Source organism: Ixodes scapularis, unplaced genomic scaffold (assembly GCF_016920785.2).
Source record: "Ixodes scapularis isolate PalLabHiFi unplaced genomic scaffold, ASM1692078v2 PGA_scaffold0__279_contigs__length_252992795, whole genome shotgun sequence".
Lineage (NCBI taxonomy): Eukaryota > Metazoa > Arthropoda > Arachnida > Ixodida > Ixodidae > Ixodes > Ixodes scapularis.
The window spans coordinates 239,492,307-239,508,016 of NW_024609835.1; the positions used below are offsets into that span (position 1 = coordinate 239,492,307).

General features: G+C 46.9%; 1 protein-coding gene across 2 annotated transcripts in view; it reads right to left on the reverse strand.

The window, feature by feature from the left end:
- The window catches only part of LOC8039093 (cytoplasmic aconitate hydratase), a 63,777-nt gene that overhangs the window by 5,880 nt on the left and 42,187 nt on the right, over window positions 1-15,710 (reverse strand). For both annotated transcript variants that reach the window (XM_029972700.4, XM_029972699.4), the window contains 6 exons: window positions 15,246-15,310; window positions 15,116-15,175; window positions 11,074-11,178; window positions 10,863-11,005; window positions 9,871-10,018; window positions 8,956-9,078 (listed from right to left, as the gene is read on the reverse strand). In XM_029972700.4, the coding sequence (XP_029828560.2) occupies window positions 8,956-9,078; window positions 9,871-10,018; window positions 10,863-11,005; window positions 11,074-11,178; window positions 15,116-15,175; window positions 15,246-15,310 (644 nt within the window). The remainder of the gene's footprint in view (window positions 1-8,955; window positions 9,079-9,870; window positions 10,019-10,862; window positions 11,006-11,073; window positions 11,179-15,115; window positions 15,176-15,245; window positions 15,311-15,710) is intronic.

The following is a 15,710-nucleotide window of genomic DNA, read 5'->3' on the forward strand; positions in this document are numbered from 1 at the left end:
GGCAACCTAAGCTGTGCAAAAAAAGAAAACTCCTCTTTGTTTTCTTTTTCTTTTAGTTCCTTGGGGGTTTCTTTTCATCGCCTTTCGCAAGCTGTTTTGTTTGCATAGGCGAGGGGCTTATCTTTCTTATCTCCTTGCGCGCGACACCCGTAACCAAACTGCGCTGTGCAAAAAAAGAAAAAAGCTCCTCTTTTTCTTTTGCTTTTTTCTCAGTTCCGTAGGTTTTTTTTTTTGCCGCCTTTCACAAGCTGTTTCGTTTGCATAGGCGAGGGGCTTATCTTTCTTATCTCCTTGCGCGCGGCGCGCGACACCCGTAACCAAACTGGGCTGTGCAAAAAAAGAAAAAAGCTCCTCTTTTATTTTTCATTTTTTCTCAGTTCCGTGGGTTGTTTTTTTTTCGTTTTTTTTTTTTCATCGCCTTTCGCAAGCTGTTTTGTTATCATAGGCAAGGGGCTTATCTTTCTTATCTTCTTGCGCGCGGCGCGCGACACCCGTAACCAAACTGCGCTGTGCAAAAAACGAAAAAGCTTTTTCTTTTGATTTTTTCTCAGTTCTGTGAGTTGTTTTTTTTTTGTTTTTTTTTCATCGTCTTTTGCAAGCTGTTTTGTTTGCATAGGCGAGGGGCTTATCTTTCTTATCTCCTTGCGCGCGGCGCGCGACACCCGTAACCGAACTGCACTGTGCAAAAAATGAAAAAAGCTCCTCTTTTTCTTTTGATTTTTTTCTCAGTTCCGTGGGTTATTTTTTTTTTTTCATCGCCTTTCGCAAGCTATTTTGTTATCATAGGCAAGGGGCTTATCTTTCTTATCTTCTTGCGCGCGGCGCGCGACACCCGTAACCAAACTGCGCTGTGCAAAAAACGAAAAAGCTTTTTCTTTTGATTTTTTCTCAGTTCTGTGAGTTGTTTTTTTTTTGTTTTTTTTTCATCGTCTTTTGCAAGCTGTTTTGTTTGCATAGGCGAGGGGCTTATCTTTCTTATCTCCTTGCGCGCGGCGCGCGACACCCGTAACCGAACTGCACTGTGCAAAAAATGAAAAAAGCTCCTCTTTTTCTTTTGATTTTTTTCTCAGTTCCGTGGGTTATTTTTTTTTTTTCATCGCCTTTCGCAAGCTGTTTTGTTATCATAGGCAAGGGGCTTATCTTTCTTATCTTCTTGCGCGCGGCGCGCGACACCCGTAACCAAACTGCGCTGTGCAAAAAACGAAAAAGCTTTTTCTTTTGATTTTTTCTCAGTTCTGTGAGTTGTTTTTTTTTTGTTTTTTTTTCATCGTCTTTTGCAAGCTGTTTTGTTTGCATAGGCGAGGGGCTTATCTTTCTTATCTCCTTGCGCGCGGCGCGCGACACCCGTAACCGAACTGCACTGTGCAAAAAATGAAAAAAGCTCCTCTTTTTCTTTTGATTTTTTTCTCAGTTCCGTGGGTTATTTTTTTTTTTTCATCGCCTTTCGCAAGCTGTTTTGTTATCATAGGCAAGGGGCTTATCTTTCTTATCTTCTTGCGCGCGGCGCGCGACACCCGTAACCAAACTGCGCTGTGCAAAAAACGAAAAAGCTTTTTCTTTTGATTTTTTCTCAGTTCTGTGAGTTGTTTTTTTTTTGTTTTTTTTTCATCGTCTTTTGCAAGCTGTTTTGTTTGCATAGGCGAGGGGCTTATCTTTCTTATCTCCTTGCGCGCGGCGCGCGACAACCGTAACCAAACTGCACTGTGCAAAAAAAGAAAAAAGCACCTCTTTTTCTTTTAATTTTTTCTCAGTTCCGTGGGTTTTTTTTTTTTTTTGTTCTTTTTCATCGCCTTTCGCAAGCTGTTTTGTTTGCATAGGCGAGGGGCTTATCTTTCTTATCTCCTTGCGCACGGCGCGCGACACCCGTAACCAAACTGCGCTGTGCAAAAAAAGAAAAAAGCTCCTTTTTTTCTTTTAATTTTTTCTCAGTTCCGTGGTTTTTTTTTTTTTCATCGCCTTTCGCAAGCTGTTTTGTTTGCATAGGCGAGGGGCTTATCTTTCTTATCTCCTTGCGCGCGGCGCGCGACACCCGTAACCGAACTGCACTGTGCAAAAAATGAAAAAAGCTCCTCTTTGTCTTTTGATTTTTTTCTCAGTTCCGTGGGTTATTTTTTATTTTTTTTTCATCGCCTTTCGCAAGCTGTTTTGTTTGCATAGGCGAGGGGCTTATCTTTCTTATCTCCTTGCGCGCGGCGCGCGACACCCGTAACCAAACTGCGCTGTGCAAAAAAAGAAAAAAGCTCCTTTTTTTCTTCTAATTTTTTCTCAGTTCCGTGGTTTTTTTTTTTTTTTTTTTTTTTCATCGCCTTTCGCAAGCTGTTTTGTTTGCATAGGCGAGGGGCTTATCTTTCTTATCTCCTTGCGCGCGGCGCGCGACACCCGTAACCGAACTGCACTGTGCAAAAAATGAAAAAAGCTCCTCTTTTTCTTTTGATTTTTTTCTCAGTTCCGTGGTTTTTTTTTTTTTTTTTCATCGCCTTTCGCAAGCTGTTTTGTTTGCATAGGCGAGGGGCTTATCTTTCTTATCTCCTTGCGCGCGGCGCGCGACACCCGTAACCAAACTGCGCTGTGCAAAAAAAGAAAAAAGCACCTCTTTTTCTTTTAATTTTTTCTCAGTTCCGTGGGTTTTTTTTTTTTGTTGTTCTTTTTCATCGCCTTTCGCAAGCTGTTTTGTTTGCATAGGCGAGGGGCTTATCTTTCTTATCTCCTTGCGCACGGCGCGCGACACCCGTAACCAAACTGCGCTGTGCAAAAAAAAGAAAAACCTCCTCTTTTTCTTTTAACTTTTTCTCAGTTCCGTGTGTTTTTTTTGTTTTTTTTTTATCGCCTTTCGCAAGCTGTTTTGTTTGCATAGGCGAGGGGCTTATCTTTCTTATCTCCTTGCGCGCGGCGCGCGACACCCGTAACCAAACTGCGCTGTGCAAAAAAAAAAAGAAAAAGCACCTCTTTTTCTTTTAATTTTTTTCTCAGTTCAGTGTTTTTTTTTTTCATCGCTTTTTGCAAGCTGTTTTGTTTGCATAGACGAGGGGCTTATCTTTTTTATCTCCTTGCGCGCGGCGCGCGACACCCGTAACCAAACTGCGCTGTGCAAAAAAAGAAAAAAGCTCCTTTTTTTCTTTTAATTTTTTCTCAGTTCCGTGTTTTTTTTTTTTTTTTTTTTTCATCGCCTTTCGCAAGCTGTTTTGTTTGCATAGGCGAGGGGCTTATCTTTCTTATCTCCTTGCGCGCGGCGCGCGACACCCGTAACCGAACTGCACTGTGCAAAAAATGAAAAAAGCTCCTCTTTTTCTTTTGATTTGTTTCCCAGTTCCGTGGGTTATTTTTTTTTTTTTTTTCATCGCCTTTCGCAAGCTGTTTTGTTTGCATAGGCGAGGGGCTTATCTTTCTTATCTCCTTGCGCGCGGCGCGCGACACCCGTAACCAAACTGCGCTGTGCAAAAAAAGAAAAAAGCACCTCTTTTTCTTTTAATTTTTTCTCAGTTCCGTGGGTTTTTTTTTTGTTGTTTTTCATCGCCTTTCGCAAGCTGTTTTGTTTGCATAGGCGAGGGGCTTATCTTTCTTATCTCCTTGCGCACGGCGCGCGACACCCGTAACCAAACTGCGCTGTGCAAAAAAAAAGAAAAACCTCCTCTTTTTCTTTTAATTTTTTCTCAGTTCCGTGTGTTTTTTTTTTGTTTTTTTTTATCGCCTTTCGCAAGCTGTTTTGTTTGCATAGGCGAGGGGCTTATCTTTCTTATCTCCTTGCGCGCGGCGCGCGACACCCGTAACCAAACTGCGCTGTGCAAAAAAAAAAAGAAAAAGCACCTCTTTTTCTTTTAATTTTTTTCTCAGTTCAGTGTTTTTTTTTTTTCATCGCTTTTTGCAAGCTGTTTTGTTTGCATAGACGAGGGGCTTATCTTTTTTATCTCCTTGCGCGCGGCGCGCGACACCCGTAACCAAACTGCGCTGTGCAAAAAAAGAAAAAAGCTCCTTTTTTTCTTTTAATTTTTTCTCAGTTCCGTGGTTTTTTTTTTTTTTTTCATCGCCTTTCGCAAGCTGTTTTGTTTGCATAGGCGAGGGGCTTATCTTTCTTATCTCCTTGCGCGCGGCGCGCGACACCCGTAACCGAACTGCACTGTGCAAAAAATGAAAAAAGCTCCTCTTTTTCTTTTGATTTTTTTCTCAATTCCGTGGGTTATTTTTTTTTTTTCATCGCCTTTCGCAAGCTGTTTTGTTTGCATAGGCGAGGGGCTTATCTTTCTTATCTCCTTGCGCGCGGCGCGCGACACCCGTAACCAAACTGCGCTGTGCAAAAAAAGAAAAAAGCACCTCTTTTTCTTTTAATTTTTTCTCAGTTCCGTGGGTTTTTTTTTTTGTTCTTTTTCATCGCCTTTCGCAAGCTGTTTTGTTTGCATAGGCGAGGGGCTTATCTTTCTTATCTCCTTGCGCACGGCGCGCGACACCCGTAACCAAACTGCGCTGTGCAAAAAAAAGAAAAACCTCCTCTTTTTCTTTTAATTTTTTCTCAGTTCCGTGTGTTTTTTTTGTTTTTTTTTATCGCCTTTCGCAAGCTGTTTTGTTTGCATAGGCGAGGGGCTTATCTTTCTTATCTCCTTGCGCGCGGCGCGCGACACCCGTAACCGAACTGCACTGTGCAAAAAATGAAAAAAGCTCCTCTTTTTCTTTTGATTTTTTTCTCAGTTCCGTGGGTTATTTATTTTTTTTTTCATCGCCTTTCGCAAGCTGTTTTGTTTGCATAGGCGAGGGGCTTATCTTTCTTATCTCCTTGCGCGCGACGCGCGACACCCGTAACCAAACTGCGCTGTGCAAAAAAAGAAAAAGCTCCTTTTTTTCTTTTAATTTTTTCTTAGTTCCGTGTTTTTTTTTTCATCGCCTTTCGCAAGCTGTTTTGTTTGCATAGGCGAGCGGCTTATCTTTCTTATCTCCTTGCGCGCGGCGCGCGACACCCGTAACCGAACTGCACTGTGCAAAAAATGAAAAAAGCTCCTCTTTTTCTTTTGATTTTTTTCTCAGTTCCGTGGGTTATTTATTTTTTTTTTTCATCGCCTTTCGCAAGCTGTTTTGTTTGCATAGGCGAGGGGCTTATCTTTCTTATCTCCTTGCGCGCGACGCGCGACACCCGTAACCAAACTGCGCTGTGCAAAAAAAGAAAAAAGCACCTCTTTTTCTTTTAATTTTTTCTCAGTTCCGTGGGTTTTTTTTTTTGTTCTTTTTCATCGCCTTTCGCAAGCTGTTTTGTTTGCATAGGCGAGGGGCTTATCTTTCTTATCTCCTTGCGCACGGCGCGCGACACCCGTAACCAAACTGCGCTGTGCAAAAAAAAGAAAAACCTCCTCTTTTTCTTTTAATTTTTTCTCAGTTCCGTGTGTTTTTTTTTTGTTTTTTTTATCGCCTTTCGCAAGCTGTTTTGTTTGCATAGGCGAGGGGCTTATCTTTCTTATCTCCTTGCGCGCGGCGCGCGACACCCGTAACCAAACTGCGCTGTGCAAAAAAAAAAGAAAAAGCACCTCTTTTTCTTTTAATTTTTTTCTCAGTTCAGTGTTTTTTTTTTTTCATCGCTTTTTGCAAGCTGTTTTGTTTGCATAGGCGAGCGGCTTATCTTTCTTATCTCCTTGCGCGCGGCGCGCGACACCCGTAACCGAACTGCACTGTGCAAAAAATGAAAAAAGCTCCTCTTTTTCTTTTGATTTTTTTCTCAGTTCCGTGGGTTATTTATTTTTTTTTTTTCATCGCCTTTCGCAAGCTGTTTTGTTTGCATAGGCGAGGGGCTTATCTTTCTTATCTCCTTGCGCGCGACGCGCGACACCCGTAACCAAACTGCGCTGTGCAAAAAAAGAAAAAGCACCTCTTTTTCTTTTAATTTTTTCTCAGTTCCGTGGGTTTTTTTTTTTGTTCTTTTTCATCGCCTTTCGCAAGCTGTTTTGTTTGCATAGGCGAGGGGCTTATCTTTCTTATCTCCTTGCGCACGGCGCGCGACACCCGTAACCAAACTGCGCTGTGCAAAAAAAAGAAAAACCTCCTCTTTTTCTTTTAATTTTTTCTCAGTTCCGTGTGTTTTTTTTTTGTTTTTTTTTATCGCCTTTCGCAAGCTGTTTTGTTTGCATAGGCGAGGGGCTTATCTTTCTTATCTCCTTGCGCGCGGCGCGCGACACCCGTAACCAAACTGCGCTGTGCAAAAAAAAAAGAAAAAGCACCTCTTTTTCTTTTAATTTTTTTCTCAGTTCAGTGTTTTTTTTTTTCATCGCTTTTTGCAAGCTGTTTTGTTTGCATAGACGAGGGGCTTATCTTTTTTATCTCCTTGCGCGCGGCGCGCGACACCCGTAACCAAACTGCGCTGTGCAAAAAAAGAAAAAAGCTCCTTTTTTTCTTTTAATTTTTTCTCAGTTCCGTGGTTTTTTTTTTTTTTTTCATCGCCTTTCGCAAGCTGTTTTGTTTGCATAGGCGAGGGGCTTATCTTTCTTATCTCCTTGCGCGCGGCGCGCGACACCCGTAACCAAACTGCGCTGTGCAAAAAAAAAAAAAAGAAAAAAGCTCCTCTTTTTCTTTTGATTTTTTTCTCAGTTCCGTGTTTGTTTTTTCATCGTTTTTTGCAAGCTGTTTTGTTTGCATAGGCGAGGGGCTTATCTTTCTTATCTCCTTGCGCGCGGCGCGCGACACCCGTAACCAAACTGCGCAGTGCAAAAAAAGAAAAAAGCTCCTCTTTTTCTTTTGCATTTTTCTCAGTTCCGTGGGTTGTTTTCTTCTTTTTTTTTCGCCTTTCGCAGGCCGTTTTGTTTGCTTAGAGGGCTTCTCCGCTCCTCTTACCTCCTTGCGCGCGGCGCGCGACCCGCCGTAACCAAACTGCGCTGTGCAAAAAAAAAAAAAAAGGAAAAGCTTCTCTGGTTTTGTTTTCTCTTAGTTCCGTGTTTTTTTTTTGTTTTTTTTTTCTTTTTGCCGTCTTTCGCAAACTGTTTCGTTCACATAGAGCGCTTCTCCGCTTCTCTTTTTTACCTCCTTGAGCGCGGCGGCGCGCGAACCTAAAGTCTAGACTGCGCTGTGCAAAAAAAAAAGCTCCTCTCCATGTTTTTTTTTTCTTGCTTCCGTTGGATCTTTGCGATTTTTTTAACGCCTTTTGCAAGGCGTTTTGTTCGCCCACGCTGCCCATGCATTCGCGACCTCGCTGCACCAGGATAGAAAAGTGCGTTCATTTCGCGCGCGTGGGGGGGGGGGGGGGTTCAAAATTTTGAGGTCCGAGTTGGGGGTGCGTTTATTACGCGAGTGAAAAAAAAAGTCGAAATTTTGAGAGCCGACTTGGGAGGTGCGTTCATTACGCGAGTGCGTTCATTGTGCGAGTAAATACGGTATTGGAACTAGGTCAACCTTTTTATGAACAGACCTGTGTGTCTACCTTCCTGCAGATCCCACAAAGATCAATACAATAGAACCTCGTAAATTAGAAGTCCGTCGGACAGCGAGAAATATGCGAATTAAACGAAATTGCGAATTATCCAAAAAGGAAACAAAACATTAAAAAATTGTGCACAAAGCCTTGAGTCTTGAAGGAAACATTTTATTCAAAACGAGTAGTCAAAACGAGAGACATCACCAGAAGTCGGGGATAGGGGACAGCTGCGTTCTGTAATCAGCGGCGCCAACCGTCATATTTTCAAGAAGGCTAACTAGGCACAACACCTCAGAATCACCGCCGTTACATTCCACAAAGGTGCAGACGACATTCAGCGACTGCATACTAACTTCCCCTAGAGAGGGGACCCAAGGCGGCTCATCAGTCACCAATCTTTGCCGTCATACTCAGTATTTTCGCTCTCAAGGTCCGCGTAGCAGGCTTACTCATTCTCTTCCATCTTTAAGTAGTCCCTGAGCATCATGTCGACCGACTCACCGTCACTGTCCTTAATTAGGGAGCGAAGCTCCTCTCCCTCATCGTCAATCCCAGGGACAATACTGGCACTAGTACTGGCGGTATCATCCTGCTCCACAGCCGGTTGCATGTAAGCGATTTGGCGAGCGATGAGACAAGCGACGGTGACCCGCGTCGCTGTCGCTCGGTCAATCGCGGGATGAGGCAAACTGCATGAAAGCGACGGGAGCAAGCGACCAAGGCGCCGAGCGACGCGACGGGCAACAGTGAGAAATCTTTGTCACTTGTTGCTGACTCTCGTCACTGCCGCCGTCGCTCGTCTCGTCGCTTGTACGCAGTCCAGTAACTGCCCGAACCACAGCGGCACGGCGCCAAGAATACCGATCACTGACACCGATCAGAAACTCCATGTGAGGCGAGAGTGACTAAGCCTGCCCAACGCCAGCCCAAATGCAAAAAAACAAAGAGACTATTAAGTGCATGAACCAGCAAAGAGGAAACGAATAAGTGAAGATGCGCGCCGTCTTTGTTTTTGCTGCCGAATCTGGATGCTAACAAGTGCCACCTAGCAACTAGAAAATTTAACCTGGAAGACGAAATCGGCGAATTAACCAAGGTAGGCACACGCGGAGCACTCATATTATCCGGTCATATTTTCATGAGAAGTCGTGGGACCGTAAGTTTTGCAAATTATTCGGGGTTCCAAATAAACTGAGATAGAATTATCGAGGTTCTCCTGTAGTTAAGACTTATAAAAGAAGCTGGCGAATGGCGAAGCGAAGATGACGTTTTGAATAAAAATGCAATCCACATAGATAGATCTCATTTCTGTGTTCCAACATGATTGGTGCATCGTCGTTCACCGGGCCTCTCCCATTAGATCGCAATGATTTTCTCTATCTGAGCATCGTAGAAAAATGCGCGCGCAGGCATCGTTCATAAATACCGTAGGTCGACCAATTTTCGAACGAATATGGTAACAATTCCAGCTACTTCACGGGGCCAGCACTACACCGGGACGTCCAGTGTTAAACCGAGTATCGCCCGCCCGAAGGTGCTTCGGAGAGGACACCCCCCGCCCCCTTCAAACTCACCAGCAGGAAGGGCCCCTTGGCCGCCCAGTCCCTGGAGGAGCCTGAGCCGTACTCCTTGCCTGCCAGAATCACTAGGGGCACTCCTTCTTGGCGGTAGCGCTCTGCCGCATCAAAGATGTCCATCTGCAAAGACAAGAAATGGTGTCACTATGCCGCCCAAAGATCGTCTCGCGTTCCACCTCGGTGGCTTCGAGACAATCCATCACAGATGCTCGGCAGGTGGGCCCGGCCAAAGCGTGCAGAACATTGCGGATACTCGTTGCGGTTTGAGTGGTGCGTAAGCGAGATTATGAACAGATATCCGAGGTTCCTTGGTGGTCCTAATGTGGTAATTGTCAAATAGGGGTCCGCAAACCATTTGGGGTCTCCGAAGGCATTCTTCGGGTCCCGATGCCTTAGACCAGCAGTCGAACTCAGCACTAAAACCTTTCTTTTGTTGATGCTGGCTGTCCCACGAAGCTAAATACACCAAACCATGTGCATTCAAGTGACCAGAATCGATTATTCTTTATTCTGGAGCTTCAAAAATGGTTTTCATGCATTTAGTTTCCCTCATTTACCCTTTTGTCGTTGCAATCGTCCAATACCCTCCCCTCTCTCTTGGTGAATGGGGTCCCCCTCATTTCTCTCATTCCAAAAGGGGTCCCCAAAACATCGATGCTTGAGAACCGCCATCCTAATGAAACAAATTTGTCGCTCGTTTGCTACGTTTGGTTTCAAAATACGAGGGAATGCAACGCAGTTGAGCGTAATCAAATGCAAATGTTTGAACCAGCGCGCTAGGTTCTCGCATCACAACCTTTCATCCTTCGTCCTTCATGCCGTGCTCAACACACAGGAGGTCGGGCCACGTCCGACTGGCGAACACGAGCGGCGCACGATGTGGCGGGACGGGCACAAGAGGGGGGGACCCACCTCCTCCCCCGAGGGCAGGTGCAGGGTGCGTGGGCCGGGCTTGTCCAGGAACTTGTTCACCAGGCGGATGTTGGCGAAGGTACCCCGAGACATGACGTCGTCGTTGCCACGTCGGGCCCCGTACGAGTTGAACTCGCGGGGGGTCAACCTGGAGGGGACAGCCCACAGTCAAGTGCCGCACCCCGAGTACGACATGGGTCTCCTGGTCCGCCCTCCGCCTAGACCAAGCTGACGGCCACGTACCGTCCCAGTAAACAGAGACACAGAGGGCAAAGACAGATATAATTATTTCGCACCGCGCGATTTAGAAAGAGCAGTAGACAGTCCACTACTTTTTAGAGTGCAGCTCTTAGGGGCCCGTTTCCAGCCTGAGCGGCGTCGGCGTAACCGGGGGGAAGTCACGTGATCCCCCCAAGGTCACGTGACCCCCCTCCCCCCGAGGTCACGTGACCCCCCCAGAAATCACGTGACCCCCCCCCCCCCGAAGTCACGTGCCCCCCCAGGTCACGTGACCCCCCCGAGGTTACGTGACCCCCCCAGGTCACGTGCCCCCCCCTCGAGGTCACGTGACCCCCCCCCCCCCCCGAGATCACATGACCCCCCCGGGGTCACGTGACTACCCGCAGGTGACGTGACCCCCCTCAGTACCCTTCCCTACTCCTCCTCAAGAGCTGCGCTCCAATTCGGCGTTACAGGGATTTGTAAACGGCTTTTTTTTTTGCCTTTTCTCAGTGTGTGGAGGGCAGAAGCCAAAGGTGCAGTATACGGTGGGCGCACCTCTTTTCTCTGCTCTTTCCGCCCAATGGAAGGCTCACAAAATGACTTCTATTTTGACGTCGCTGTGACACAGGCTCCAAGCTGGCAAGCTCCTGTAGATCACTCTCTCCGTTTAGGGTGGGGAAAAAGTCACCACCCCGCGTGCATCTCCGGCAAGCCGGCCTGCCTAGTTCTAGACACAAAGTGGACCAACACAAGAGGGAACGAAAACTAACCCCCGGGCAGCCAAGTAGCGTGCGGCGGGACTGTTGCGGGCGATGCTGCCCGCAGGCGAGATGTGGTCTGTGGTCACGGAGTCCCCCAGCAGGAGCAGTACACGCGCTCCCTTGATGTCCTCGGGGGGACGGGGCTCCCGCTCCTGCACGGAGAGCACGGCGGCGATTCGCACCGGCTTCGCCGCAGACACCTTGCCGCTGACGACCTTACCATGGTCTCGAAGAAGGGCGGGCACTTGATGTACGTCGAGCTGCTGTCCCACGGGTACAGCAGGGACTCTGGGGCACTCAGACTCTGCCAGTTCTTGCTGCCGTGCTGCAGAAACCACCACCACCGATGAGTCACTTGATGAAACGTACGAGACGCAACGCTTGGTGTCATCGTGCATGCTACATTTCCACGTGGCGTTACCCAGTGTGCCTCGATGTTCTTCCGTTTAGGGTGATGGCACTATTTGTGGTAACCAATGCCACCGGACTAGCTCAAAAAAGTAAGCAATGAGGGAATAGCACAAACAAAATGTTGCCATGGCAAAGAGCGCTTGCGGAGAGACAGACTTTCATGCGCTCCTGACCAAAAAACAAAACAAAAAAAACTTTCAGCCTTTCGACTCTGGTGAAGAAGGAAGAGCAGTAGAGCTGTAGCTTCTGTCCTCGGCGGTGGCTCTCCAGGCGAGCGATTTGCTCTCCTTTCTCAAAGAAACCTGAAGCGCTCGACGCAGTAGAACTTTAGGCGATAGAGACTTTGTGGCGGTTGCGGAACCATTCGCGCTCCTGCACACATCACTGCTCGTTCCAATCCTGCTCTTCTTCCTCTGCACAGAGCTGTATAAGGGGAGAGTTTGGCCAGTCTACGATTTCGCCGCTGTAACGTCCCCCTCCCGAGAGAGCCAATCAGCACGCGGCGCAGAGCGAGAGGCATGAGCGCATGCGCGTGAACTCCCGGCTGCTCCCAGCTGGGCAGGGAGGGCCACCATTTTTATTCATTCGCCCGGCGGAATGCATAGGGTCGACATCCAAATTTCGGTTCTTTCCTTTTATTTGGCAGACTCTGGCGAGAAAATGATACTGTGTTATTCCTCGGTGGCTTAACAAGCTAACGAATTAAGTTTCTCCACGTTTGAACCATACTTTGATTTGAGGGAAAAAAAATAAACCCGTAGCAGATGACGCGTAGCATCAACAGTGCTCTGCTCCGACAGCCTTGCGTCAAAATGGCAGTCGCCTCCTCTTTGCTCCCTTCCTTCTCTCTCTCTCCTTCGGCTCTCTCCTCCCTTTCCTTCACTTTTCTCCTCTCCAACGCCTTCGTCGCCACACCCACCGGCCAGACTCTCCCAATATACGGCTCTGCCTCTGAAGAAAGGTTGCCGCCATCTATAAGCGACGGCGGTAGCTGTCCAGGGTTCGGTGTCATCACTTCCAATCCGGCGGACACGATCCTGGGGAAACTAACCCTTAAGGGGGCACATCCCCTGGGAGGGTCAACTTTTGAACCCTTGGCTTAATATTAATGAAATTTACAGGGTAGGCTAATGGTCATTCCAGAGGGTGCTTAACGATATTTCAGGTCTGTCGGTTAAATTGGAAGGAAATTAGAGCAGCTTCTATCAGCAACACGCCTACATTGTTTAGTTAATCTATCGTTGGGGGGATTGGTGGCTGAGTGGGCTAGCGCACACCAGCTCGGAGCACGTCGAGCGAAAGCTCGCGCTGCAGAACTCGGTGATCCTGGGTTAAATCTCCACCCCTGCCCGTTTCGATCTGGATGAGCATCGTACCGAATTGTGGTCGTGTATCACTACTGCGTGGTGCACGTTAAAGACCCCAGGCTAGCGGCTCTACTGCACAGGCTAAATTGCTCATCTGAAGCTGGGAGACTCGTCGCCCGTCGAGGCAGACCAAGTTCTAGGCTGTATAAACATAACACAACCCAATTTTTTTTTTTAATCTATCGTCGGAAAATTATCACAATATTCAAGATCTTTATGCGCTAGATATGCAGCAGAATGCCTAGGAGGTGCGGCTATGGAAAGTCTTTTGTAAAAAGTATTTTATTTCTATCAATTTTCTCTTCTACGAAATTGGTCAACCTTTTGGTCTTGTGTGTCTTTGACAGAATGTCAACATTTTTTTATAAAATACACCCGTAAAGTGACAAAAAAGTCTTTAGCCGCATTCCTTAATAAATTTCAGTCAGGAAAAGTGAAGAATGAACCTTCCCTGGTATTGCCATTATCAAACGATAGATTGACTAAACTGGAACTTATACCAAAAAGTGCAACGGAGAAAAATGTGCTCTACACCCTAACTTTTCTTTAGCTCCGGAAGACAGAAAATAATTTATAAAAAATTAACTATGCAGTGTAAGCTAGTGAAAATTTCTGGAAATACACTCTACATGTTGGTGGATGTAAATGTGTAATTTTTTAAAATCAATGTTTTTTGCAGAATTTTTTTTTCTGGGTAATATCCCCCCTTAACAGCTTCGCTGTAAAAAAGTGTTGCGACGAAAATGGCTCGATGGAAAGCACGTACCTGCAGATTTAGTCAGTGGTCATCTACCGCACCTGCAGACGGCCACAACTAGGACTCCCGTGCTCCGCTTCGAGACAGATACAAGGTGTTTCCTCGCTAAACATAGAGGCCATCGTTCTAGTCATTACAGTGCATCGACTTCGCGCCAAACTTTTTACGCAAAGGGGTAAGCGCCTAGAGATTATGGCACATTTACAGCGTGGCCACACGAGAGTGCCCAATCGAAGCCAGCGGATCATTTCACTGTGGACCTCTTCACTTCAAACCCCTAGTGGTTCCGAGAAGAATCGACCGCCGCACAATTACATTTGGCTCTGGGAAATGTTGCACCGTGTTTCAACCTTTGAGATCTGACTGCTCATATAACGTGAACCAGTGTTTATCACAATGCGTAGAATGTTGATACCATATTTACACGATCGCAGGCCGACCCATTTTTCAATTTTTCAAACTCTGAAGTGGGGGGTCAACTTATAGTTGAACCAAAGCACTCCAACGCTGGCAAAAATGAACCAATTGCGATAGCAAGAACACCTTAGCTTGCTAGGAGTACAGCCGGCTGTACCTGTAGCATTGCGTCATTCTGTGTGCTCATTTTACAAGTTCTATATATTCTTTAAATCTGCGCAAACGAATATCACCGATTGCGATTAGAAAATCAGCCCTAATCCATGCTGGTGATTGGTGCGTGGCGCACTCCACTCCCGGACTTCCCGGGGGTGGTGTTTCTTGATAGAAGGGCCACTCCGAAACGGCTGCTGGAAACCTGGAACAGGCTCGATCCCCACTGCTATTGCCGCTTCTTTTCGCACGATGCACGGTTGCACATTGTTCGATTGAGTGTCGAGATTGTGCGACTGTTCTGGATTGCCAACTATGTTTCTCTCTATTGACACGCGTGACTCGGGCAGTTTAGGTTTTCGGTACTCGTTTATGGCCATTCTTCATCCAAAAGCAACCAACAACTGCGCTGTTAGATGCAAGTTTGACCCGTCGGAGCGGGTAGTGCGCCAGTGGCGTCTGCAATGGCGCAGAATCTCAACTGCGATGGCGAAGGAAGAGGTTTCCACGGGCCAAAGTCTGGATAGGTTCGGATGACTTCCGGAGTTAGAAGTTGGGCTTGCCACGTGCCTCGCAGAAATGAGCGAGATCGGTCCCTAGCCGTGACGTCCGACGCAATCACCGAGCAAGCACGGAAGATGCGGTAATTTGCAGAGTCCGAGATTTGGTTAAACGACGCCGACAGTGTGCTTTGGGAACAGAGCAGCAATGACGATGGACAGGACAGCACCATTGCAGGGAATCATAGTCTCCAGATAGAGTGAGACCGACGGGGAGCAGCTTCAGTTGTCCTGCCTCTGGCGCAAGCTTTCTAGCTTGGACGATGTTTCACCACCTCGTGCGCCTCGTGTTTGCATGCGAAGCTGAAGCACACCAGAAGGCAACGAGCGCGCGCTGGAGGTTGGGCTTTCGAAACAGACGCCCAGCCGTTCTCACACGTTCACCATAAAATGTGCCACTATCTTTTTTTTTCTTTTTTCAGACTTGCTGACGTGCAACGTGGGGTGTTGACTTAGTACAATCGAGTCGACTTAGAATCTTGTAAATACTTTACCTCATTGTTGCTACTTTGATCAGGGTGCTTTTCTTTTCTAGCATGCCATTCCTATTGTATATTTCTCGCAAGAAATGATAGTAATCAAATAAAGTGGACCCACCTCGACCTTGGAGTAGACCTCCCGGAACATGCTGGGCAGCACGTGCCTGCCTTCCACCTCCTGCAACGGTGCCCCCCAAGTGACTTTTGCGTCCCCACCAAGGCCCCCCCACTAGAGTCCCCTCACCCACCTGGATCTCCTCCCTGGAGGGCCAGATGTCACGCAGGAACACCGCATTCCCCTGGGAGTCTTGCCCTGCACAGAGTGGCCAAGCTCACTTCCGCACTGCTCCCAGTTTGGTGGGCGTCCACAACCTCTGGACCATCCAGTCAGAAAGTTTAAAAATATCTTTTAGAAGCCTTTTTTTTTCTATATCTGCCTAGGGTTTCCGTAATGGTGGAAGCTCACCAGATTGCCCGAACCTTATCCGACATTGACACATTAGTTCTATTTGTCGGTGTTGAGGAGCAAAAATGCCCAGTTGACTGCCGGCATAAAAAAAAAAAAGCATTACCGTAAAATACGAAGCAAGTGCCCCCTCCAACTTTAGAGATTACCCAAACAAAACAGGGAGGGGGGCCCTTGCTCGGTTTGAAACATTGAAAATGACTGATTTTCATAAATGGGGACAGTACACCAATAAGTCAACGGTAAG